At 55.5% G+C, this 26414-nt stretch overlaps 2 protein-coding genes across 19 annotated transcripts in view; both read right to left on the reverse strand.

Moving 5' to 3' along the window:
• Positions 1–1331: 1331 nt before the first annotated feature.
• On the reverse strand, positions 1332–24061 carry GGT5 (gamma-glutamyltransferase 5). Of its 4 annotated transcripts, XR_011377956.1 has the most exons (15): positions 22128–24061; positions 21778–21876; positions 21269–21445; positions 11410–11540; positions 11016–11111; positions 10307–10502; positions 9601–9758; positions 8933–9079; positions 7943–8079; positions 7421–7611; positions 6917–7023; positions 6659–6777; positions 6414–6524; positions 5175–5487; positions 4053–4182 (listed from the first exon to the last, which is right to left on the reverse strand). XR_011377956.1 is itself a non-coding variant. In XM_030836220.2 (14 exons), the coding sequence occupies exons 2-14, from the start codon at positions 21439–21441 to the stop codon at positions 3686–3688; spliced, it is 2142 nt and encodes a 713-aa protein (XP_030692080.2). In that variant the 5' UTR covers positions 21442–21445; positions 21778–21876; the 3' UTR covers positions 1332–3685. The 4 variants fall into 4 exon arrangements, 3 of the variants coding, with proteins under 3 accessions (XP_030692080.2, XP_060166696.1, XP_069903115.1); XM_030836220.2 differs by lacking the exon at positions 22128–24061 and having other exon boundaries at positions 1332–4182; positions 5409–5487; XM_060310713.2 differs by lacking the exon at positions 5175–5487 and having other exon boundaries at positions 3902–4182.
• Positions 24062–24277: 216 nt separating this feature from the next.
• GGT1 (gamma-glutamyltransferase 1) overlaps positions 24278–26414 on the reverse strand; it is a 32962-nt gene continuing 30825 nt past the window's right edge. For 9 of the 15 annotated variants that reach the window (XM_060310710.2, XM_030836235.3, XM_030836239.3 and 6 more), the window contains 4 exons: positions 25759–25946; positions 25451–25578; positions 25058–25356; positions 24279–24750 (listed from right to left, as the gene is read on the reverse strand). In XM_060310710.2, the coding sequence (XP_060166693.1) occupies positions 24604–24750; positions 25058–25356; positions 25451–25578; positions 25759–25946 (762 nt within the window). In that variant the 3' untranslated portion in view covers positions 24279–24603. Of the gene's footprint in view, positions 24751–25057; positions 25357–25450; positions 25579–25758; positions 25969–26414 lie in introns of all 15 variants that reach the window. The other 6 variants (XM_060310712.2, XM_060310711.2, XM_030836240.3 and 3 more) reach the window with 3 other exon arrangements.

Consider the following 26414-nt stretch of genomic DNA (forward strand, 5'->3'; position numbering starts at 1 on the left):
CTGCCAGGGAAGTCCCAATTTATCCTTTCCTTAGTATGGCTTCTTTTTTTTTTTTTTTTAATTAATTAGGCTGCGCCAGGTCTTAGTTGTGGCACGTGGGATCTTTAGTTGGCTCACGCGAACTATTAGTTGCAGCAAGCAGGATCTAGTTCCCTGACCAGGGATCGAACCCAGGCCCCCTGTATTGGGAGTGTGGAGTCTTACCCACTGGACCACCAGGAAAGTCCCTTTAATGTGGCTTCTTGATTTTATGTCATGCCTAAAAAAGGACTTCCCTACTCTAAGAACATAAATAAAATTTTTTTCTCCCATTTTTTTTACAATATTTGTATGGTTTTATTTTTAACTCTTAAATCTTTGGTCCAACTGGCATTTAATTTGGTATAAATAAAAGGCCGGGGTCCCACTTTACTGTTTTCCAGGTGGCTACCCACTTGTTCTAATACTGATTGTCAGCAATTCATCTTTTTCCTACTGCTTTGAAATGCTCTTTTAACAGACAAAATCCCCATATATTTGCATTTCTTTGTGAACTTTGTGTTGTGGTTGATTGATTTCTGAGGTTTATTCATATGCTGTTTTAACCTACTGTATGTTTACAGTGTGTTTTTAAATGTGATGGCTTGGTTTACTTGAGTTTTTTTGTTTGTTTCACAAAAGCACTGATGATTCTGGACTGGCTGCCCAAGCATTTATTTTAGTTTTCCCATTTAGGCCTAAGATTCATCTCGAATTAATTTCTGTATATGGTATGAGGTAGGGGTCAAGACTCATTTTCTCCATCTGTGTCCCCAGTTTCCACCTCTGGCACTTACTCCACAGGGCCCTGGGAGCTTCAGTACATCAGTCCTCTCATTGTGAGATGGGCCTCATCATAGCTCCCTTTCATTAGGGAGAATTACGTGAATTAATACATGTAAAGCAATAGAGTAGCGCCTAGCCGTGGTCAGTGTCCAACAGATGTTACTGTTGTTTTGAGATATTTATTCATGTTAAGGGAATATCCATTTATTTCCATTTTATTCAGTGTTCTGTTGTTTTGTCTGTGGGTTTTTTGTTTTGTTTTTTTTTTTTAAATCAAGAATGAGTGTTGAGGGCTTCCCTGCTGGCGCAGTGGTTGAGAGTCCGCCTGCCGATGCAGGGGACACGGGTTCGTGCCCCGGTCCGGGAAGATCCCACATGCCGCGGAGCGGCTGGGCCCGTGAGCCATGGCCGCTGAGCCTGCGCGTCCGGAGCCTGTGCTCCACTACGGGAGAGGCCACAACAGTGAGAGGCCCGCGTACAGCAAAAAAAAAAAAAAAAAAAAAGAATGAGTGCTGAATTTTGTCAAATGCCTCTCCATGGAGAGGACTCCGTGATTTTTCTCCTCTGGTGAAAGGAGCACAAGTCCCTCTCATGGACATTCCCATCAGTAGTGGTGTTGGCCCCACCCGGACACCCTGTCCTTTTGAATGTGTTGCTTGGAGTCTCCTTGCTTGTATTTGTTTGAGGAGTTTTGTGTTGTTTCCCAAACACAACTGGCCTTTGGTGTGCTTTGCCAAGTTTGGGGCTAGTCCTATGCTGACTTCATAAAGTGAATGTGGAAATGTTCCTCCGGGCTCTACACTGTGGCGGCTTAACTGGCAAGACAGGCCTCTGATCCTAACGGCAGGACACACTTCGCCTGGGAAACTTTCCAGAAGGGCATTTGAGATAGACCAGTGTTCCTGCCACGTTCTCAGTTTTTTTTTGTGATCACTGACATGTCTAGACCTTTGCTCTTTCTTGGACCCGTTTGTCATTTATACTTAAGCTTGCCAGATTTAGCAAGTAAAAATAAAGCCTGCCCAATTAAATCTGAATTTCAGATAAGTGCCAATGTTTTTAGTGTGTGTTAAGTATCGCAATTCTACTTACATCATCCTAGAAAGAAAGTTATTTTGTCAAGTTTCCAAATTTATTTTTATTAAAATGAGTAATCTTTTCTAGTACTTCTAACTTCCTCTATAGCTTAGGTTATTTCCCCGTTCTCATTTCTTTTTTGTGTGTATTTACACGTCCTTCATTTTTACTAATTGGCTAGCTAATAGCTTATATATCTTTTTCAAAGATCTGTTCTTCTGACTTCAAGTTTATCAATTTCTGCTTCAGTTGTTACTAAATTCTTCCTCTTGCCTTCCTTACTGTTCTGGTTGTTCTTTTACTAACTTGGTATGTTAGATATTTTGTTTTGATTATTATTAATGTAACTATTTAAGGCAATATATTTTCCTCTGAGCCCTGCTTTAGCTATATTCTGTGGGGGCTGATCTGTATTGATGTGAATGTTATTTTGAAGATACCGCTTTGATTTCCTCTGTGTAACAAGATGTTTAAAGAGGCTGTAAGAGTCGCTAACTGGGCTGGGAATGCATCTTGGTTGGCATTACTTGTGGTCCAAGAGGGATGTGGGCAGGGGCCAGGCAAGTAACCTAGGGTGGGATGAGCAGGGAGCAAGAGGAATGGGCTTCCTCCAGGGGCCCCCAGAAGCCAAGGAGGGCTCTGTGTGGCCTCATGGCAGGATCAGGTATGCATTTTCCAAGGCTCATCACTGTCACGAGTAGGGAGTGGATCGAGGCTGTGGCAGCGGCAAGGAGGCAGAAAGGGATGAAGGGATGGAACCAAGGCCAAGCCACACATATGGAGGGAGAGGACTGGGTGACTATCATGGAGGGGGGAGAGGGGGGCACCAGAGAACTTCCGGCTGCCTCAGAGCTGGCTTCTGGTTGGGTGTATTGAGTCCGAGGTGCCTGTGGATCCCAGGTGCTCTGGAGGTGGGAGGTGGGCGGGTGAGTGGGTATGTGAGTCTGATGGTCCAGAAACCTGGGCTAGAGCCTGGGCGGGGACCCATCAGTTCACAAGTGGTAACTGAGGCTCCAGGGGACGGTGAGGGTCCCAGGGATGGCAGAGGGTGAGTCAGGAGTGCAGGGACACCGTTCTCATGCTCTGGGGATGCAGCTGGGAGGCACTGCGGCGAGGGTGTCTGTTGTCTGAAGGCCCTCGGTGTGTAGTGCTCTGTCCCAGCAGGCACAGGAGCAACACCCAACCCGTCCTGTGTGGCTGAACTCCAGGCAGAATGGGAGGTGATGGATCTGTAGTGGCGTCCTTCCAGGCGGAGGTACACCCCTGTGGGATGTTTGGGGTGAAACAGGAACTCCCAGTGCTCCCAGGACTCGGCATGGGGCAGGACCCCCCAGGGAGGGTGGCGCACTCAGGAGCTGGCAGAGCCATCCACGGTGGCTGGGGGCTCGCGGGTCTCAATCGGGGGTGGTTTGGTGACTGGCCGTGGGGGTGGGGTGACCCTGCACCTAGCAAGGGGAGGCCAGGGCTGCTGCTCCACTGCCTACAGTGCGTGGACAGCACCCCCGCGAAGAATGACTCACCCAAAACATCAACAGTGCTGAGGGTGAGAACATGTTGGAGTTGGGGGCTGGGGAGGGCTTAGGTCTCGCTTCATCCAGCCTTTTCCTGGCACGGAGGACAAGCTCCAGGACGGGCCTGAGCCAAGGGCCCCCAGGAGCCAGGGACAGGTGCCCCCAGGCCACACCCCTGCCTTCCTCCCAAAGGCGTGTGCGGAGCCCCAGCAAGTGTCCAGGGTGGCCTGGAGAAGGCCCAGCCCGTGTCTGGTTTCCCTGGCTCCGTGGTGGTGTGTGTGGAGGGCTGCAGCTCACTGCACGTGCTTTCTGAAGGTCCCCTCCCCACCTCGACCCTGAATCAGGCGTGGTGCAGCCTTTTCTTTAATCTTGGACTGGAAGATACACAGGTGGGGAATGGGGTTTCGGGGAGCGGGGGCCCAGTCCTGGGTGAGAGGCCTGGGGAGGTTGGAGGGGTCAGGGCAGGGCCACAGGGGCTCTGGGAGGGCAGGGCTCGGCCCCCACAGCCGTCCATCTGCTGGGCTGTCCCCACCTCTTGAAGCCCCAGGCTGACCGTCCAGCCAAGGGGTCCAGATTCTGCCGGACCAGGCTAGCCTGGACGTGTGCTGGGTGGGATCCCAGCTCTGGGGAGGGAGCAGCCTCTTTAGTAGCCTGAGGGCTCCCCACCCTTCCTGGGGTCCGCTGCGGCGTACACGCAGGCCCCGTCCTGGGACACGGCCTGGACCACGTTCAGGAAAACGGGCCTCTCGGTCTGGCTCTGGCCCCGGTACTGGAGCCCCTTCTTCACCTCCTGGAGAGGAGAGAAGGCTGGTCATGGAGGGGCTGGGACCCGGGCAGGGAGCTGAGGACCCTGGCCGAGGAGGCAGGACTGGCAGGGGCGGTCTGGGAGAGGACAGAGGGGCGCTGGACGCAGCCTTGTCTGCAGGCATGGAGTCTACGGCCTCCCACTCCAAAGGCCCCAGAGGAGAAGCCTGGGCTCCAGGGGATATGATAGGAGGACATCGCCTGGACTAGAAGGAAGCTGAGATGCAGGTTCACTTCTGTCCTGGATCAAGGACACCAGGGGCCTCAACGTGACAACCAAGGAGTCCAAGGGCTTCTGTGGAGAAGATAGCTTTCAACGTTTTGAGGACCTTGAAAGCAAAGTCTTCTAGAAGGCAGAGCTTGGGCCCTTTGGAGTCCCAGGTCACCCATACATAAGAAAGGCCCAGCTCAACATCTGGCTCCTGCCCTGGACAGGAGGGATGGCCCTGGTGCCAGCACTGTTGGCAGCTCAGGACCTGCCATCTCAACACCAGCATGAGAAGACGGGGGTCCCAGACTCTCCAGGGCCCCGCCCTGCTGGTGGAGGAGTCAGCTAGAGGCTTCTGAACACCCATGAGTCCAAGGACATGGACCCCAGGCCACAGGCACCAGCGGTCCCCAAGGGTGAGGCACTACGAGCACGGGCTGTAAAGGCTCAGGTCTGAGACGGTGAGTGTGTGGAATTGGAGGGCGTCAGGGCCCAGGTGTTGGTGTCTGAGCGCCCGAGTACCTTGCCTTGGGGCCTGGTCCCCACACTTGCCAGTCTGTGGCTCTTCACACAGATCCTGGCACGTGGAGACCTGTGTTACTCGGGCCCCGCATTCCCACTTAAGGCCAAGGACCCCCACCCACCAGGGCCCTCAGTTCCAGGTGTCCTGCAGTCCCCAGGACCAGGGCCTCCAGGACCTGAGCCATGGGTACGGCGAGGTCTCCAGGCGCTATGGCCTTGGGTGTGTCTCTGCCTGACGTGCTAATTACCTAGTGTCCTTAGGTTGGAAGGCCCAGCTCCTCACAGCCACAGCAGGACCTGTGGTCCTCGGAGACCATTCTTTAGCGTCGTAGTGGCCAAACTCCAAGGCCCTGAGGAACAAGGACCCTCCTGGCCTCAGGCCTGGGCCTTGGCTCTGAGGGCCCTTGGAGACTCAAGGTCTCCACCGAGTGCCTCAGATGTTCTCCATGGGAGGTCCTGACCTGTGTGGCCAACACTCTAACCTTCCAGGGAGCTGAGGGCCGTGGGCTCGGGGTTCTCTGGATTCCAGGCTGTCAGGTCCAAATTCTCAGAGTTGAGGTCCTTGGAGAATGGTGTTCACAGAGTAAAGACCTTCAGTCAAGGTCAAGGAGAAGGGCCTAAGAGAGCATCAAGTCCTCCTGCCACGGGGAGGACCCTGCACAGGGAGGGAGGGAGGCTGGGAGGGAGGGCCTCGGACTCTGAGAGTTTGGGCCTGACGGGCTGAGGTCCTTAGTCTCCAGGCCCAAAGACCAAGGTTCTCAGGACTACACACCCCCTTGGACTCAAGGCCCCTCACTCTGTGGTCCTCAAAATTCCAAGGGCCCTGGGAGGCGGCCTTGAGACCAGAGAAGCTCATAACAGGAAAGGCAGCTTTGATGACCTGGAACCCCAGCTGCTTGAATGGACCCTGGACATGAAGTTTGGAGTCTTGAAAAGCTGCTAGTCCTTTAAAGTGGGTCCTAGTGAGGGCATCTGCCAGCCCAGAGACCTTCCAAGGAGGCCAGCCATCTGCCCAGGAGGAGGGGAGGGGCTGGGAGGCCCACAAGAGAATTCAGCTCCTGGGCCTGCTTGTGTGGGGAACCAAGAACCCAGTGCCATGGAGGGAAATCCCTCTGCAGACTCCCAGGAATAATAGACTCCTTGAGAAATAAACCGGCAGATAAAAGCTGCAGATCGCACAAGGAAGCAGATCACCATGAGGGAGGGTCCGAGAGGCCTCAGCCGGGGAAAGTAGCTTCCGGATAGAATGGCCCAGAAAGAGGAGGGCCCAAGGTGCAGGGGAGCTCGTTCTGGGAGTCGTGTGAACAACACCCTGTCCCCTGCCGGGGAGACCAGCTGCCTGTTGCCTCCCCCATGGAGCTTCTCAACTCCTGGTGGCCCCCAAAGCCAAAGTGCACCGGGCACACTCAAAAGCTGAGGCCCCACCAGGGGCTCTGAAGGCAAGCGCTGAGGCGTCTGTCTGGCGGTCTCTCGGCCCACGGCCTCACCTGGCTGAAGCTGGGCTCGTACTCTACCCGGCCCTTGCTGTCCACGTGCAGGATGGGGGCTGCAATGGCAGCTTGCAGGTCAAGGCCCAGCCACAGCTTGTTCATGATGGCCTGTTTGGGGAGAGAAGGATGCAGGCAGGGAGGGAGGGAGGGGCACCAGCCACCCTCCCCAACCCCTCCTAGGACATGAAGACAACAGGGCCGCCCAGCAAGGGCACGTTCCATCCAGGAGCCCCCAGACTCACCTGGGCCACAGCAGAGATGATGAGCTCCCCGCCAGCCCCGCCGATCACCAGCTTCGACCCCTGGGCTGCGTTGACCAAGATGGAGGGGACCATGGATGAAGGGGGCCGCTCACCTGGAACTGGAGGCCGGACAGGTATCAGTGCAGCCTCGCTTCTGAGCCAGCGCCCCCCGGGGCCACCCCCTCCATCCCTGTCTCTGTGCTGGGCCTGCCCGGCCTTCCTGCCTTCCCTCGTCTCGCCCGGGGGCATTGTGCTCACCGGGAGGTGGGGTGACTCCGGAGCCCCGCCGGTGCCTCCAGCACAGGTCCAGGAGCTCGTTGTTGAGGAGGATGCCCGTGCGCGGTGAGTACACCATGGCTCCAAAGCTGTGGACAGAGGCAGAGCTGGGCGCAGGCCGTGGGCTCCCGACACACATGGGCTGCACCCCAGCGCTCCAGAAGCTCCTCGTTTTAGCAGCTGTCCCCCAGCATCCTGGAGCTGCTCTTCCCTCCCTGGCCCTGCCCCCAAAGATCCACCTTGTCCCCCACCACGGCATCCTCCTGCTTGTAAGGCCCGTCCTCATCCCGGCTCAGGGCCACCCCATCAGCAGCCTTTTCGGCCAGAGGTGTCAGGGTGTAGGACCCTTTTGACACAGGAGAGGGGAAAACAAGGTACCATTCGATGGACACAGCCAGGGAGGTGCTGGGAGGCCAGGCTGGGGGTGGAGGGCTGAGGTCTAGGGGGTGGAGTGGGGCCTGCCCGCCTGCCCCCGGCCTCACGTACGGCGTATTGATGGTGCTGGTGGCAGACACAGCGCTGCCATCCTCCCCCAGCACGGACACGTGGGCCGTGCCCATCCTGTGGCTCCAGGTCTCGGCCAGGCTGTAGTGGCTGAGCTGGTGGTCACCCCGGGTGTCGATCTGCTGGTGGATGTGCTGGGCCAGAGCCTCCCCCAGCAGGTCCTGGGAGGCGTTCTGGGGTGGGCAGACAGGTGACAGGGTCAGTGAGAGGCCAGGTGGAGTCACAGAGCAGAAGGTCCCCTAAGGGTGTCAGAGATGCAGCACCACCACTGCCTTCCCGTACCTGCCCCTCCGGGGCTCCCTTCAGTCCCCAGACTGCTGTACCCTCCCTGCTCTGGCCCACTGACAGGCCATCCGGTTCTAGAACCAACCATGTACACACCCCTCCAGCCTCACCCGCCAGGCTCTCAGGGTCTGTGGATAGAGCACCCGTCGGCCTGACCCTCCCTTCATGCTGAGCCCTGGGGCAGGGAAGGGGGCTCTCCACCAGCTCAGGGCACCTCACCTGGACCTCCGGGTGGCTTCGAGGGTCCCACAGCCGCCACCTCTGCCCGCTAGCAAACTTGAGCGTCTCCACGAGGTGATGGTACAAGTTCACCCTCCCCTCGGGCCTGGCCACTGACTCCGCGGAAAAGTTGAACCCTGGGGAGGGGGTGGGCGCAGGTGGGGGTCATCCTGTGTAGTGGGTTGAGAAAGATTTGTCCATGTCCTAATTCTCAGAACCTGTGAATACCTTATATGGAAAAAGAGTGAATATTACCTTGTATGGCAAATGTGTGATTAAATTAAGGATCTTGAGAGGAGCGGACTATCCTGGATTATCCGGGTGGGCGCTAAATGTAATCACATATATCCTTATAAAACAGACACAGAGAAGAGGGAGGCTGAAACTGCAGGGATGCAGCCACAAGCCTAGGAATGCTGGCAGACGCCAGAAGCTGGAAGAGGCAAAGAACAGATTCTCCCCCAGGCCCCCCGGAAGGAATGTGGCCCTGCAGGCACCCTGGTTTTGAACTTCTGGGCTCCAGAACTACGAGAGAATAAATTTCTGTTGTCTGAGCCACCAGGTTTTGGTAATTTGTGATACTTTGTTACGGCAGCCACAGGCTGCATCAGGCAGCCCCATCTCTGGACGCTGCCAGGATGCCTCCTGCTCCGCACAACCCCCTTGCAAGCTGCAATAGGCTGGGCCTCAGCCCTAGCTGCACACACTGGACCGGCAGCTCACCACCTGCAGAGCCACTGCACCTGTGCCCTGCGCCGGGGTCACCTGGGGGCACTTAGTGGGTAGATGTCTGCAGACTCTTCAGCAGAGCCCAGGCGTGGGCCACACCGGAGGCCAGCTCTAGAACACACCGTCCTGGCCCACTCCTCAGCCCAGTCTTCAGCATCTGAGGAGGGGGCTGAGCTGGAGGAGGCAGTGGCTACCCAGAGCCTGGCTGGGCCTGGAATTCAGTTCACGGGCGCCAGACCCCCTGGCTCCTGGGGGCCTCACCTTTGAGCACATTGAGGACAAAGCTGAGAATCGCGCCCCCTGCAGGCGGTGGCGGTGAGTACAGGGTGTAGTCTCCCAGGGGCACCTCCAGGGCGTCCACCACCTCAGGCCGGAATGATGCCAGGTCCTGCGGGGTCAGCAGGCTCCCTGGGGTGAGACAGAGGACTCCATGTACAGACGGGGAAACGAGGTGCAGAGTGTCAGCCAGGGACCTTGGTTTACACAGTGGGGGCCCCCCTCGTTCCCTAGCCTTCTAGGCTCAGAGGGGTGGTGCTGGGCCTGTGGGCAGTGGCCTCAGGGCTGGGGGATGGGTGGACAGAGGCCAGGGACGGGCAGGTTGGAGGGGAGAGTGGGAGAAGGTGGGGGAGGCAAGCTGGCCTCTGAGAGACTGAGGGTGGCCAACTCCAGGCCCAGGAGCAGCCACCGATAGCTCCCGTCCCGTGGCCCTAACCCTCAGGGTCCTGCTCCTCGGGGGCTTTGACTGCAAGGTCCCTGAGACCAGCAGTGGGCATGACTTGGGCAACGACCTCTCCAAGCCCTGGGAGCAGCTGGCCCCCTCTCAGGGCGAGGGGAGGGGAGGGGAGGGGAGGGCCGGACCCACCCTCAGCCCTGGCGCCCAGACCCCTCTTTCTCTGGCGGAACGGGGCTGTGGGGCCTCATGTGCTGACCTTCCTTGGCAACGTCCTCCAGCAACATCTGGCCCAGCCTCCCTGTGTAGAGGGCCTCTGCGCCTTCCGCAGCCACGGTCTCCAGGGTGGCGGCCAGCGCGGGCCACGGGAGTGGGTCATGAGGACTCAGGGGTTCTGTCCCATTGAAGAAGAGCTGCCTGGGGGGTGGGGGGCAGCCTCAGGGTGAGGCCAGGTCCTGGAGGGCAGCCACACTTCTGCAGGGACCCTACAGGGAGGGAGTCCTGGTCCGGAGTCCTGAGGGGCTGTGGTGGACATGGGGGCAGATTCTCCAGGATTGGGTGGGGCTGACACCCCTCATGTCTCTCATCACCCAGGCCCAGGGAGGACACGCCCCCCCCCCCACCACGCCAGCGTCCACCCAGGGCCTGACACCCGGCATTCCTCCTGGTCAGTGGGCTGCCCGGGTGGGCGAGTGGGATGGCCAAAGCCCTCCTGCCAGCCCAGAGAGAGTGGGTGGGGGGGGAGGGCAGGGCCCAAATCTGCACCCTGGGAGCCCCATCACTTTGGCATAAACTGTCTCTGGCCTGAGCCCTCTGATGAGGTTCTGCCACGTGGAACCGGAGGTCTCTGAGCTGCGACATAGCTCAGTGACATATTGGCCAGCCAGGGCCCCGGCCCCCAGAAGGTTGATCCGCTGGCTGGAGGAGGAGCTGAGGAGGGGCCCTGGGCCCCCATCGGAGCTCACCTCAGGGACGATGCGTGCAGAGAAGGGCGCAGGTAGCTGCTATGCAGGAAGCGGCTGAGGATGCGGGGCACGCGGAGGCCCCCCCGGAGCAGCGCGATGGTGGGCCTGAAGAGCTGCGCCCAGGGCAGGTGGCCGTGGCGGTGGTGGGCCTCAGCGTAGCCACGGAGCTCCCCAGGCACCCCGATCCACTGGGCACCTGCACGGCACGGGGGTCATGCCCCTGCCCCTGGGCCGCCCCCCTTGGCCCCCAGGGGCTGTCACTCCACTCTTGGCTGCCTGGCCCCCCAGCCGTGGCAGCCAGAGCGAGCCTTCTGGAGCCCACCTGGGACCACGGCCCTCCCCCCTCACACTCCTGTGCCTCCCCATTTCCCTCTGCACAAAGTCCATGGCCAGGCCTGTGGGGCCCAGAAAAACTGGCCCCATCCCCACCCCCCACCCCCAGCCCCCCAACCTGTCTCCACTGAACCCTCCGGGCCTTCAGCTGAGGTGGTCCCTCTGCTTGGATCGTCCCTCCCAACTCAGAGAGCCCTCCCCCGGGAAAACCCGGGGAGTCAGGACCTCCGCAGGGGCTCCCCATCCCCAGCTGCCACCCCTCAGTGCCAGGGTGGTTCAGCTGTCCATCAGGGGCGCTGCCCCTTCAGGGTGGGGGGTTCTGCTCAGCCCCAGTGGTCTGGTGGGGTGGGAGCGGGTGGCCCCTCTAGGGCCTCACCTGTGCCCAGAGGCTGGGCCTGCTTGCACTGGTCCAGCAGACCTGGGACGTGGCTGGCGGGTACCGTCTCCCTGGCGTTGATGACCTCCACCTTCCCTGGAGTTGGGCAGGGCGTGTGGGGTGTCAGGGGCACCCCGGTGGCTGCCAGGCCTCACTGCACACCAACAGTCCCCCTCAGACAGCCCTGGCCCTGCTCTCGACCTCAGTTTCTCTACCATGAACTGGCCTCTGCGCGGGTTTAGGCTTTGCAGAGGTTGGGGGGCACCAAGAGACTCAGGAAGGGGCGTGGGTAGACAGGGCAGGTCGGCCACACTCTCAGGTGGTCTAAAAGGACCTCACTGTTAGCACCTGTGGACGAGCCCATCCTCCCCACGGGCGTCCCGTATGGACTCACCTGTGGACGCATTGTAGATAGTGAAGATGACCCCTCCACCCAGGCCCATGCTCTGGGGGTTGACAACCCCGGTGCAGACCAGAGCCGCGATGGTGGCATCCACGGGTGAGCCGTGCTGCTGGAGGATGGCTCTAGGGAACACGGCACAGAGTAAGTGGCCTGGCTGCCCCGCGCTGGCCTCCTGACCTGGGCTGCTCTGCCAGCATTCACTGGGGAGTGGGGACAGGTGGGTGGTCTGCTTGCTGCCACCAAACCGCAGGTTAGTTTTGAGACCACACTGGGCTGCCCCCTCAAGCCCAGCCACTCACAGGTGTACAGCACTCTACAGATTGCAAATTGTGACGCCATTTACACTGCCCCTGGCTGTATATAAGGTTCTTCTCAGTTTACAAAGTGCTCCAGCTGCCATTATTCCCTAGGTCCTCCCAGCAGCAGCGGCTCATTCACAACAGGCAGAACCAGGCCCAGGCCAGCCCCTCCGTTCCTCCCGGCAGCGCCGGGAGCCTCGCCTGGCAGATGCCACTCCTCATCTCACTGGGGACACACTGGCCCAACCCCTTCAAGACTGGATTTTTTCAAGTCACCCCGGGATCCTGCCCTGCCATCAGGGCTTAGGGCTTGGGCTGATGGGTTCCACAGCCCCTCCCAGGGCCCCACGGTCTGTGGGAATGTTCTCAGGCCTCAGTCTCCCCACCTGTCCATGGGCAGCGAGGGGTGAACCCTTCAGCTCCTAGGTGCTGGTCAGACTGGCCTGTGCCGAGGAAATGCCCGTCTCCCTGGGGCACAGCCTTGCACAGCTCACTGGGGGCTGCCTCTTCCCTCACGGCCAGGATTCCTCCCCAGCACCTCAAGGTCACAGATGCGAAACCAAGGCCCGAAGAGGGGCTGGGCCTGGGTCCCCTTCCCCCACCACTGACCCCAGCACCTTCTCAGCTCAGGCACACTGATCCGACGACTCCATGCTGGGCTCACCCCTCCCCGGAGCCACGTATCCCTGCTCTGGGCCCACACGTGGGCACACATGGGGGCCACATGGACACAGGTAATCTTGGAATGGGAAAGAGGGCACAAAGACAGAAGTATGAAAGAACTAAGATTCTACATCCAGGCACAGAGACACGCACATTTTAATTAGAATAAAACACCATAAACAAAGAAAAAAGACAAACTGGAAAAAACTAATTTAAATTCCCATCACAAAGGCCGCATCTCACTTGACCTCGGAAGTGCTCTCCGCACTAGGCTTTCAGGACCCCCACCTACCACACTCCGGTTTTCCTCCCACCACCCCAACCTCAAGATGTTAGAAGCCCCAGGCTCAGTCCTCGGTCCTGGTACATCTATGTCCTCCCCCAGATGAGCTGATCCAGGCTCAGGGCTTAAAATGCAACCTCTGTGCTGATGACCCCCAAATTTGATCTCCCCTAAACTCCAGGCACTTATCCCCAGCCATCCACAGGCTACCTCCCCTAGGCATCTAAGAGGTATTTCACTCTTGACATGACCTAAACTGCACTTTTTCCTTCCCTCCCACCTCTGCCCCCAAAACTGCTCCTTTGTTAGTCATCATGATCCTAGAAAAGGACACAACCATTCACCCTCAGGCTATAAACCTCAGAGTCGTCCTTGATTGGTCACTTTCTTTCATCCCCATATCCAATGGCCAATCCTGCCTGTTAGTTATACCTCCAAAACACACCTAGATTCCAATCCTTTCTCATCACCTCCTCCACCACACCACCACCCTGGTCTAAGCCACCAGCATCTCTCACCTGGGTTACTGTAACAGTCTCCTATCTGGTCCCCTGCATCTGCCTTGCTCCCATAGGTTTATTAAAAAAATAATCTGTTAACATGTAAAGCAGACATCCTAGTAATGAAAGACTAAACAATTCAGACCAAACTTCCACAGACAACTAGAAAAGCCAGACAAATAGAAAACATCTGCTCAAAGGTGTCACAAGCAGGAGAGAAATACAGGCCTCCGAGTGAGAGGAGCCTGGCTTTTGGAGCCGCTTTTCCCCTCCAGACGACTGCCAGTCCTGGAAGAGGAGGCTGAACGGCCAAGCAGGGCTTCTGACATCCTCAGAAGAGGATCTTGCTGTGGTTTATGTCAAAGAGTGTTTTTCCTGTGTTTTCCTCTAAGTTTTTTTTTTTTTTTTTTTTTTTTTTTTTTTGCGGTACGCGGGCCTCTCACTGTTGTGGCCTCTCCTGTTGCGGAGCACAGGCTCTGGACGCGCAGGCTCAGCGGCCGTGGCTCACGGGCGCAGCCGCTCTGCGGCATGTGGGATCTTCCCGGACCGGAGCATGAACCCGTGTCCCCTGCATCGGCAGGTGGACTCTCAACCACTGTGCCACCAGGGAAGCCCGTTCCTCTAAGAGTTTTATAGTGTCTGGTCTTACATTTAAGTCTTTAATCCATTTGGAGTTTATTTTTGTGTATGGTGTTAGGGAGTGTTCTAATTTCATTCTTTTACATGTAGTTGTCCAGTTTTCCCAGCACCACTTATTGAAGAGGCTGTCTTTTCTCCATTGTATGTTCTTGCCTCCTTTGTCATAAATTAGGTGCCCATATGTGTGTGGGTTTATCTCTGGGCATTCTATACTGTACCACTGATCTATATTTCTGTTTTTGTGCCAGTACCATACTGTCTTGATTACTGTAGCTTTGTGGTATGGTTTGAAGTTGGGACGCCTGATTCCTCCAAATCCGTTTTTCTTTCTCAAGATTGCTTTGGCTATTTGGGGTCTTTTGTGTTTCCATACGAATTGTAAGATTTTTTGTTCTAATTCTGTGAAGAATGCCATTGGTAGTTTGATAGGGATTGCATTGAATCTGTAGATTGCTTTGGGTAGTATAGTCATTTTCACAATATTGATTCTTCCAATCCAAGAACATGGTATATTTCTCCATCTGTTTATGTCATCTTTGATTTCTTTCATCAGTGTTTTATAGTTTTGTGAGTACAAGTCTTTCGCCTTAGGCAGGTTTATTCCTGGGTATTATATGTTTTGGCAATGGTAAATGGGAGTGTTTCCTTAATTTCTCTTCCTAATTTTTCATTGTTGGTGTATAGGAACACCAGAGATTTCTGTGCATATAGGCCTCAAATTACTTCTAAACAGTTTTAACAATCTTTATACACGCTCGTTAGTGCTCAATTAAAAAGGACTAAGCTGGGGCTTCCCTGGTGGCGCAGTGGTTAAGAGTCCGCCTGCCAATGCAGGGGACGCGGGTTTCTGCCCTGGTCCAGGAGGATCCCACATGCCGTGGAGCGGCTAGGCCTGTGAGCCATGGCTGCCGAGCCTGTGCGTCCGGAAGCCTGTGCTCCGCAATGGGAGAGGCCACAACAGTGAGAGGCCCGCGCGTACCGCAAAAAAAAAAAAAAAAAAAAAAAGATTAATATAATTATAACCATTATAACAAACATATAAACCTTTCTCAGTATCAAAAATTATATCAGAAAGAGAAAATAAGAGATATATTTTGCAAAAAACAAATAATTTTAAAAGAAATAAAGAGAAAAAAGAAAAGAAAAAATATATATATATACACACATACACATATGCATTTGAAAAAAGAGAAAAGAAACACAGGAAAAATAAATCCAAAACAAATGAAAATGATTTCCTCTAAAAGAGAGAATAGGAACAGAATAAAGGTCATATGGATGAGAGTGAGACTTTTGAGAATACCTTTTTATACAGTTCTGACTTGTATTCAGAAAGAAAATTAAACAGAAAGGATGAAAAAGAAAACCCTGAAATTGAATTTTAATTGAAAAAAAACTAAGCTAATAGTATATTGAACTGTTAACATAATCACACAGGAAAAAGAACTTAATTAACTGCACATCTTTCATGGGATATATCTTAAGGACCAAAAAAACCTCTGCAAAGACATCTTGAATTTTCTCTAGTAGATTCATTGTTCATAGTGTATTGTTGAAGTAATTCTGAAACTTTTTTGTGAGCACCTGGGGATACAGCAAGTAAGTAAATATATGGACATTGCTGGGAACTTCTCATAGTTGCAGAGACAAGATGGGATGGAGAAAGATGCAGAAGACCCCATCGTAGTGGATTTGAACTGGAGGTGTCAGAGATTTTACATTTTTTCTTGTTCTATGCACTGATACTACCTAGAAGCAATGGCATCCCAATAATAATGAACCCTCTTAGCATCCAGATTTTCATTTCTAAAATACCATTCTCTACCAATTCCTGATTTCAGGTCTGAGGGAATATACGAATAGATCCTGGAACATTTTGTGTACAAGTCAAGAAAATTCTCTAAGACTGATGGATTCTTGTAAAAGAACATAGATGCTGGCTTAAAGGGGCTCTCACTGGTCAAATTTGTGACAATTTGAGCATCAGAAAAAGTAAAGTGATGGATTATAACATAGTGAACTAAAATAATCCATGAGTCAATAGTAATACTCAAGAATATCTGGGTTGGGGAAGGGGGATCTTTTTTACAGAAGAATGCCAGCCAATGAGTGGTGAAGAAATGACTAGTTTAGAAATCGCCTTTTTGCAAACACAAATGTATCTGTTGAGATGATGATAAAAATCGATGCTAAAACATGGGATAAACGTTGTTTGAGAAAAGGATATTCGCCTGGTCTCAAAGTATCAAACCCTATGTTACTAATTTAATAGGGAAATGGTACCCCGTACAATGGAGAGATCTGGAAGACACCACCTTTATGAAGTGATCCAACTTGGCATCACAATGATGAGAGGGTCTGACACTGTGTTCCCTCTTGTGTGATACAACGGGAAGGCAAAATACCTATCTTACATTGTGTTTAACCTGAATCTGATCGTAAATAAATTATAAAAACAAACCAAGGTTGTAAAGAAAGACTGATACAACTGAACCGACTTCTTTAATGTCACAGAATATCAACTTTTTTTTTTTTTTTAAAGCAGGGGATTATTCTAGATTAAAGAAGACTAGAGAAACATGACAATCACTGGATACTGGATCTAAAAAGAAAGATGGGTTGGGGGTGGGGGTGGGATGAATTGGGAGATTGGGATTGACATATAAACACTAATATGTATGAAATAGATAACTAATAAGAACCTGCTGTATAAAAAAATGAAATAAAATTCAAATTAAAAGATGAAAGAGAAAAGAAAGAAAGGAAGGAAGGAAGGAAGGAAGAAAGAAAGAAAAGAAAGAAAGAAAGAAAGAAAGAAAAGAAAGAAAGAAAGATAGATTGGGTCAATTGGAAAATTTTTGAATTGGACTAGGTATTAGGTACTATAATTTTACCAAGGTTAAATTTCTTGAGTGTGATAATGGTATTAAGGTTATATAGGAGAATAATCTTATTCTTAATAGATACATGTTTGAAATATTTAGGGATAAAGTGTCATGATAAATGCAACTTATTTTCCAAATATGTGGAAAGATAGATATATGGAGAGTGAGAGAGCACGAGAAAGAGACAGCGAGACAATGTGGCAAAGTATGAACAACTGGTGAACCTAAGTGAAGTGTATATGGGTATTCTTTCCATTTTTCTGTGGGTGTAAAACTTTTTCAAAATAAAAATATGAACATTTAGGGGAAGAACAACAAAAAACTTGTGGAATGCAGCTAAGCCAAACTTTGAGGGAAAATTATAGCTTTAAGTGCATGTACTAGAAAAGACTTTAAAGATCAATCATCTATGTATCCACCTTATAATTTGTTTTTCCCAAAATGTATCTCAAGATGAATATTTTTTAAAAAGCAACTTAAACTCAATGGAAGGAGGAGAAAAGAGCCAAGATAAAAGTAGAAACTAATGAAAGAGGAAATAAATGCATCATAAAGAAAATCAACAAAGCCAAAAGTTGGTTCTTCCAAAATACAATAAAATTGATAAAACCCTTATCAAGACTGATCAAGAATGATAAGAGAAAACGCTAGTTACCAATATCAAGAATGAAAAATGGGGGCTTCCCTGGTGGCGTAGTAGTTGAGAATCTGCCTGCTAATGCAGGGGACACGGGTTTGAGCCCTGGTCTGGGAGGATCCCACATGCTGTGTAGCAACTAGGCCCGTGAGCCACAACTACTGAGCCTGCGCGTCTGGAGCCTGTGCTCCGCCACAGAGAGGCCGCGATAGTGAGAGGCCCGTGCACCACGATGAAGAGTGGCCCCCGCTTGCCACAACTAGAGAAAGCCCTCGCACAGAAACTAAGACCCAACACAGCAAAAATAAATAAATTAATTAATAAACTACCCCCAACATCTAAAAAAAAAGAAATAGAAAAAGGGGCCTCATTACAGACTCTGGACATTAAGAGGATAATAATGAGAGGACGTTATAAACAATTATATGCCAACACATGACAACTTGCACAAACTGGACAAATTCCTTGGAAAGAACTTACCAAAACTGACTCAAGAAAAAATAAAAACTTGAAAGTCTTATACTTGTTAAAGAAACAGAATCTGTTATTTAAAACCTTCACATGCACACAAAGAACTCAGGCTCAGAAGATTAACCAGTAAATTCTTCCAAACGTTTAAGGAGGAAATAACACCAATCTTAAGAACAAGAAACAACAACAACACAAAACCTATTCTTGCAGACTATGGAAAAGGAGAGGACATTTCCTAGCTCTTTTTATGAGACCAGTGTAACCTTGACACCAACACCTGACAAGGACATGAGAAGAAAGGAAAATTACAGACCAGTACCTCTCATGAATATGAAGAAAAAAATCCTAAACAAAATATTAGCAAATCAAACTTAGGGATAAATAAAAATGATATTAAATCATGAACAAGCTGGGCTCCTTCCAGGAATGCAAGGGCAGTTTAACATTTATTGCATTTTTTTTTTTTTTGGCCGTGACACCCGCGGCATATGAGATCTTAGTTCCCCATCCAGGGATCGAACCCCCGCCCTCTGTATTGCAAGTGTGGGGCCTTAACCACTGGACTCCCAGGGAAGTCCCACTGCACTTTTTTAAAGGGAGAAAAATCATTTGATCGTCTTGATAATGCAGAAAATGCATTTGATATACATTTGACAGAAAGATGGGCAAAAGATTTTAACAGAAATTTCACAGACGAGGATACCCACAATGACCAATAATCACTTCCAATCCCTCAGCATTAGGTGTGGAGTTATTGTCTATCTCCCCCTACTACGAAGGCAAGAGCCTCGACCATCTGGTTACCACTGTGACTCCAGGACAATGGCTGGCAGGTGGCAGGTGCTGCAGGTAGCCAAGCATCACACACCTTCACGCATCCACGATGCCTGCCAACATGTACCACGAACACGGTCATGTCAACAGGCAGGATGGTACGCGCTCGGGGCCACCTGGGTTGGGGTTCCTACTCACCAGGCACGTGCCTCACCCTCCCTGAGCCTGGGTCTCCTCAGCTGTGAAGGGGCCAGTTGTGGCCAGCAGAGAGCTGCGGTGCAGAGCAGTCACACTTCTCTCACCTGCCTGTCCCCAAGGAGCTGGAAGGCTGCTGTCACATACACACTCGGACACGCACGCTCACACGTGTGTATGCATGATGCCCAGGTATACAGGCTGTTTCCTCCTGAACCCCAGAGGGTTGGAAGTGCAGTAATTTCCCGGTGAGCCAACCGGGAGTCCAGAGAGCCACTAGGGTCACAAGGGCTGGGAGGGGAGGAAGGGTGACATCACACCATAATCCCGTGAGCCTTCCCCACAGCAGGGTCCCCTGTTGAGATGCCGACCACATCCAGACCAAGCCACTGTTACAACAGGCCAGGGACACCTCCTCTGGGCTGCGTGCGCTCCGTGACAGAGGTGCCAACACGAGCCCCATTTCACAGGTGGGGAAACCGAGGCTTGTCCAGAGTCCCCATTCTCCTCTGCACCCAGGGCATGACCCACAGGCCGACTCCTGAATGGGTCTGAAGCAGCTGACAAGACCCAACCTGCAGGGCCCAGCCCCTCCCCACCCCTGACTCCAGGGCCCCACAGGACAAGCACCCTGGGCCCCCCGCCGGCTCCCTCTACAACTACCCACATGGCCACTGAAGCTCTGGCCTTTACAATCCGAGCCCAGGGGCTGGGCAGGCTGGAATCCTGGGTGGAGGGTGGGGACCCTGGGAAGACTCCACCCTCCAACAACCCCGGAGAGATTCCCCCTCTGCAGGGGCAGCAGAGCAGGACAGTCCCAGCTGGGCCCGCTCATGCTGTGACACCCAGCTGGTCCCTTCTGTGCAGGCCTAGTTTCCTCTAAGTCAAGTGGAACTATGAACCCTCCGCTCAGGATCCTGCGTGGCATTTCCGAGTGATCACAGCAGACAGACATCACAGAGCCTAAAAATCACCACTAACTCTGGTCTCCCTAGAAGGCAAGCACTCACGTGGAGCCTTGGAACTCCCAGTTTGAACGTGAGCCTAACACACTGGCATCACGCAGGATGGGACGGGCCTCGTTGTCACCGTGCTTCTATCGTGTGTACACTAGGCTCGGAGCCGGATCCTCCCCCAGGGGCTCTGGCTGCTGCAGGAGTCCCAGCCCCACTGAGAGAACCCAGAGCTCACAGGGTGGAAGGAGGTGGGGTCTAGGAGGCCCTTTCAGGATCTCCCCAGCCCTGCCAGATGGTGTGAGCCTCTGTCCCACAGCAGCTGTGGCAGCTCCAGGCTCTCTCCCACCCCTGGTTTCTTAGAACAAGAACAGGAAGTGGAACGCCGAGGACATGAAACACTTGGGGGGAACCACATCTGCTCACCTCACCAGCGAGGGTTGCAGAGCAGAGACCCCAACCCCCGGCCCTCCAAAACCCCCAACAAAGACTTGGGGAGACACAACAGGCCCGGAACCCCCTCGCAGATCCGTGGCAGCAGCCCCCCACCCCTGGGGGCCGCGTCCCCATCAGTGGTCTCTGGGTCTGAAGCCCCGACTTGTTTGCATCCTTGCAAATATGGGCTCAGGGGGCGCAGCGCCTCTGCAGTTCTCAGAGCATTGAGAGGGGTCATTCCCCTCCCGGCCCCTGGGAGCCCTCTGGGAAGACCAAGCAGTCTGCCCCCAACTTGTCCCTGTCATCCTAGAGGGAGCCCTGAGGGAGGGGACAAGTCCTCTTTGGTTTACAAAGCACTCCTGATTCTGACAATGGCCCTTGAGGCAGATATTCCGGGAAGCAGACTGAGCCGGCAGGGAGGGGGCTGCTAGCCCAGGCTCCCACAAGCCCAGAGTGGGGCAGGGGCCAGGAGGGGTGTCCTACGCATCCTGTCATGGCAGGCAGCGGAAGCCTCCCGTGGGCTGGGCTTCCTGGAAGAGCGTTGGAAAACATCAGTTGGGGCCCCTCTCCACAGCCCCCCTGCCCCGGCCCACCGAACATCAGTCACTCTGCCTGCCACTGGCCTGGCCCCAAGCCTTGACACGCAGAGGGGAGGCCGCAGGGGACATGATGCCATCAGAGGCCAGTTTTCCAGGGCCAGGAGGGGAGCCTGGTCCCGGCAGGCAGTCCTCACATATGGAGCCCCTGAACCCCCTCACCCATGTCCCTGGGGAAAGACCCCAGCCTTGGAAAACTGCCAGGGCTTCTCTGAAGGGGCCGGGACCAGACAAGCAACACTGTAGCAGTGCCCTCGCTGGGCCTCCCAAGCCCCGGAGCTAGGACCAGCCTCACACACCACCTCTGCTCTGCCCACACTGTTGTTACCCTGTGCACACCTGCTACCTGGTCTGTGCAAGGGCCCTGAGGCTGCTTCCTTACTGGAGCCCAAACCCACACGACCCCCACATGGCAACATGCACACACGTGTGCCTTCTCCACACTCTCGCCACTGGTCACAAAGTCTCTGGGAGGGGTCAGCGCCAAGGGCCACCCAGTTCCCACCCACTTCCTACTCACCGTCCAATGTCCGAGCAGATCTTAGAGTCTGCAGCAACCGCAGCATGGGCAAAGGCCTGGGGGCCACAGTGGACACGGTGCCAAGAGACGACCACGATAGGCACGATGATGGCCAGCGCCAGCCCCAGCCCCAGCAGGACCATGCTGACCGTGGCTCCGTGTCCCTGGGCCATGGCTCTGTGGCCCAGGGGGAGAGAGGAGGTAAGTGGGCACACACGCCAGTGGGCGGAGAGATACAGAGAGACAGGTGGATGAATGGACAAGATGAGCAGATGGGCTCACAGATGATGGGACAGATGGACAAATAGACTGGAGCCAGAGACAAACAAAATGGATTGACAGCCAGATGGCTGGACAGAGAAGGAAGGTCAGATGGACAAGTGGACAGAGTCAGGATTACAGATAGATAGACAGACAGGTTTCCAGGAGAACAGCGGGCAGCCAGGCGGACAGGTGGGAATGTGGACGGGCGGCTGGCAGCGGGGCTGCTGCCTTCCTCCAGCGCCCACCTCAGAGGCGGAGCTGGCCACCCGCCTGGACTTCCAGTTTTCAGCCCGTCTTGGCCCTGGCAAGACGCCAGGCAGCAGGGTGTCTGTGGGGAGTTTTTCCTGCCAGAGAGGAGTCAGCGGCTGCCGTTAACTCCCTCACTGCTGTTCCCACTGCTTGTCCCCTGAAAGCCTCGGTACAATCACCCCTCCCACCGGTTGCCAACGCCCAGGGCTACCCTGTCCTGTCCTGTGTGTGTGAGGACTTGGTGCCTGCTTGGCTTCCCAGGGGAAGCTGGGGTGCGGGGCTCCCAGGACCCTCCCCCTGGATCAGGCTCAGTGGGGCAGAGGGCCAGGGCAGAACTCCAACTCACCTCCTCTTCATGGGGCCCCGCCCAGCCGCAGCTCACCGCAGCATCCTCAGAGCCAGAGGACACTGGGGCTGAAGGGGACCAGAGGCAGACACAGGGGGACCCAAGGCAATGTCAATCAGGACCCGAGTTCAAGTCCCAGCTCAGCTGAAGCCAGGGCAGGGGGGGTGGCCAGGGGTGACCAAGAGGGGACTTGGCTTCCCTGCCTGCTCAGGGGAGGCGACTGGAACACCAAATACCTAGGACAAGACTTCTGGGTGGGGAATGAAGACAGGGCCTGCGTCCAGCCCTTGGCACACAGTGCCCACCGGACTGTCCACCCCCGGGGCCTGCTGTCCCAGAAATGCCACTGGGCCTCAGGGAGCGGGCTTCCCTTCCACCTGCATCTCTGCCCATCCCTGGTGGAATGTCTGCTTCCCTCTTCCTGAGCTGACAGCACCTCCTCTCCTGGGGGCACCGGCCTGCACCCTGCCCTGCCCAAGCCTCAGGGTGCCCAGCTGGGAGGTGGCTGGGAGAGTGGGGGCTCCCTGAGGTGCCCCCTTTGACAAGACTCAGCAAGGCCCAGGGTGCAGGGGCTGGACTCCCACCCCCAGAGCCCCCACATTCTCCCAGCTTCCTTTCCAGCTGAGCTTTGCCCTCCCCAGGTCTCTTTACCCCTTCTGGCACAGCAGAGAAACTGAGGCACGTGCCCGCACTGCACAGAGCCTGCCAGGCCCCCCTGTCCGAAGCCCCTGCCAGCCTGATCTGGAGGGGCTACTGGGGCACCCTTGGGGGGTGGGGAGGGCTGCGGTCACCTCCCACCACCCCCACCGGACCCCCAAACCACAGTGACATTGCTCAACCAGGAACCAGAGTGCATTCCTGGGCCAGGGCCAGCCCGGGAGGCAGAGGAAGCAGGGACAGAGAGGTCAGCGGGGTCAGGGTGGAACAATGGCCCCTCTCTCCCCAACTTTCCTGGTCAGGCAGAGGCCAGGATGCAGGGACTGCTAGAGCGAAGGCCCAGGGAAGGAACAGGCATTGTGCTGGGCTGGCCAGAAGTGTGATCAGGGAGGCACAGCCAGAAAGGGCCCTGGACATCCGTGTCCAGGAGATGAGGGGCGGGAAAGAGAGGGGAAGCCAAGTCTCCAGGCCCCAGGGGGGAGCTGAACCCCATAACGGCTGGGGAACTGGTGTGCACCCCGTCCACGTGCTGGGGCCCAGGGAGTTCCAGGCCAGCCCCCACCTCCGCTGGAGCAAGGCCCGCCCCTCAGGCCTCAGTCTTCTCCCCTTTCCTCTGGGGCTAAAATGAGGGCTGAGGAGAGACCTGCCCACCCCACCAGCTCAGCCTCCATCTTGTGCCCCCATCCCCCAGGGACCCCAAAGATGCCACCCTCCAGGGCTCAAGGCTCAGACATGGGGGCACTCTGCAGACCAACACCCTGCTTCCCTGTGGGCACTTTGGAAGCATCAGGATTTTCTGCCTCATGAAGGAGAACCCAAACCTGGGCTCTCCTAGCCCTGTGCCCCTGACCTCAGAGGCCCCCACTGGTGCTCACTAGGCAGCGGGACGTCTTGCTGTCGTGCTGGGACCCCCTCACCCCTGCCCGCCTCCCCAGGTCTTTCCCAGCACCTCACCTTGGGCGTTACAACTGTGTATAAAGGATGAGTTAGGAGGCCCTGAGGGAGGGAGGGGCTGGCCCCGGTGGGGGAGGCTGGGTGCTGCGTCTTGTGGTTCTCCCCCACCCAGAGCCACCCTCCCTGGGGTGCTGGCCCAAGCCCTGACCCCTAGGGATTTGGCGACCTCTTCCAGTTCATGGATCCCTGAGAACCGGGCCTCCTTCTGGAATGGATCACAGCTTGGGTTTCACTCTGGGTTTCTGCTTGGAAAGCCCCCTGGGCCTGGCCCTGACCAACATGTTTTGCTCCAGCCTCTTGCCCAATCCCACCCCCACCCAGACCTCAGCTTCACCTCAGTGTGTGCTGGTTATGGTGAGGCTGGACACCCGCCGGGCTGAAGAGGTACCAGGGCTCCCAGGAGGAAACGCCGGGGCCATGCGCCCCCTGGTGGCTCACACTGGGAAGTGCTGCTGCCCAGCCCAGGGAAGAAGTGGCCTGGCTCTCGTCGTGGGGCTCAGGGTGACGAAGAACAGTGCTTGGCATGGCCCACCCTGGGCCCCCACCCCAGCCCTGCACCCCCAACTCCCGCCCCGTTCCAGTGAAAATGCTGAGGCTGGCTCCAGTGCCTGAGCTGTCCAGACCTCTGAATCCCTTCTCTCCATCCTTCCCTGCCAGGTGGCCCCACTTCACACAGGATGCTGAGGCCCAGGGAATTGGGAGCTGGCCGGCAAGACCGCCCAGAGCCTGGCACTGCAGCCCCCATTTATTGCACTGCTTTGCCGCTCACAGGGGAAGCATGTCCCCCAAAGTCCCACTCCCAGCCCCCCACCCCCAGCGGACATCTCATCCCTGGGCTGCTGGTCCACCTTGCCTGCCTGAGTACTCAGTAGCCCGCAGGCTCCCCGCCTTTCCTGGAGTCTGAGGCAGCTGCCCAGCCACCAGCTGTGCGGACAATGGCCTGTACCACAGCAATGAAGGTAGAAGTGACCTCGGTGTGGTGGTGCCGGGTCTTCAGGGCTGCAGCCACTGCCTGGGGGTGAGAGGGAGAGGGAGGCCTCAACGGGGGCCCAAGACACCATCTGAACCACACCTGTGTGGGCATGGCTTCCAAAGACACCGGTGGCGCCATTTCTGTCTGAGTGGCCACGAAGAGCAAGTTGGGGGCAGCGGGGCCGACTGGGTCTCATCGGAGCAGGTGGCCTGGCCCTCAGAGCATGGGGTGCAAAGTGGCCCAGGCAGCGGACAGCAGCCATCGTCCACTCCGCAATGACACAGGAGACCCAGGCCCTGTTCCAGGATTCCCAGGGGCCCCCACTGTGACTCAGCACCCCCCCAACCTGGTCAATGTCCTTCTCCAGCGTCGTGGTGTTGGGCAAAAGCTGGTTGTGCAGCCGGGGCTCCTCCACTGCCTGCTTCACATCGTAGCCGAACCACAGGCTGTGGATGATGGCCTGCGGATGAGGGGATGGGGTCAGTGTAGCCCAGCGGGCAAGGGGCTGCGGGCACAGGCAGGTGGCACATACCAGTGCGGTGGACGTGGTGATCTGCGTGCCCCCAGAGGCACCCACCACCATGCGGACCTGGCCGTCCTGACCCACGATGATCGCCGGGCACATGGACGAGAGCGGCTGTTTCCCTGCAGCCGGCCGGTGGGAGGGAGGGGACAGAGGAGCTGGTCAGCTGCCTGCTGGGACACCAGCCCCCTCCTCACCCAAGCCCTGTGCCCACACCTGGCGTGATGAAGTTGGCCGGTGAGGGGGGCACCCCGAACTTGTTGATGATGTTGGGGGAGCTGAAGTCATCCATCTCATCGTTGAACAGGATCCCATTGGCCCGTGACAGCACCTTGGAACCGAAGCTGCAGACCAGCTGGGTCAGAGAGCTGTGCCCACCCCTGCCCCGTCCCACCAGCCCCACGTGCCCACCAAAGTGCCAACACGCTCCCTGGGGAGTTGGGGGCAAGCACTCTACCAACGTGGAGCCCCCCTTCTAGGACACGCAGGCAGCCCCGGCCCACCCAGCCACCCAGCAGCCCTACTAGAGGTTGATGGTGCTGGTGGCCGACACAGCACTGCCATCCTCTGAGACCACGGACAGGTGGGCGGTGCCCCCGTCACCCGGCGTGTAGAACTCGGGCTCATAGTAAGAGGCCGGGTGAGTGGTGTCATCGGAGATCCGGGCCCGGAGCTGGGCAGCGAAGAACTCGGAGCTCATGTTGCGGACCACCTGCCGAGACCCCAGAGCTGGCCTGAGGAGGTGAGGGAGGTGGGGAGGGGGATGGGCTTGTGCGAGCAGCTCTCAGGAAGCCCCCAGCCATGGCTCTGACCATAACCCTCTTGCACCCAAAGTCTCACGTGGCCCGTCTGACCCCCTCTCCCCAGCCTCTGTCTCTGTTGCTGTCCAGCAACTCTGAATGTCTGTCCGTCCTCGGAGTCTCCACTTTCATTGCATCCAATCATTCATTCATTCAGGGAGCTTGTAACTTCATGCCCAGCACTGGGGGATCAGCAGGGAACAGACACGCAGGTCCCCACCCTCACAGCAGGGAAGACAAAGGCAGGCAGGGATGTGCTGGAAAGAACAAGCCAGGTGAGGGGGGTGGAGTGTGATGGGGTGGGAGCAGAGTGGTCAGGGAGGGCTTCTCAGAGAAGGTAATATCTGAAAAAGCCACCTGAATGGTAATGCAAAGGCCCT

The sequence above is a fragment of the Globicephala melas genome, chromosome 13, assembly GCF_963455315.2.
Source record: "Globicephala melas chromosome 13, mGloMel1.2, whole genome shotgun sequence".
NCBI classification, from domain to species: domain Eukaryota; kingdom Metazoa; phylum Chordata; class Mammalia; order Artiodactyla; family Delphinidae; genus Globicephala; species Globicephala melas.

What these genes read in the sequence shown, in the direction of transcription:
- GGT5 (XM_030836220.2), bottom strand. Translation starts at nt 21,441, where the DNA reads ATGGCCCAGGGACACGGAGCCACGGTCAGCATGGTCCTGCTGGGGCTG. An exon ending in TATCTACAATGCGTCCACAG is followed by an intron (nt 11,112 to 11,409) that starts GTGAGTCCATAC and finishes GCCCAACTCCAG; the next exon opens with GGAAGGTGGAGGTCATCAAC. An exon ending in ACGAGCCCAGCTTCAGCCAG is followed by an intron (nt 5,488 to 6,413) that starts GTGAGGCCGTGG and finishes CCATTCTCCAAG; the next exon opens with GACCTCAACTCTGAGAATTT.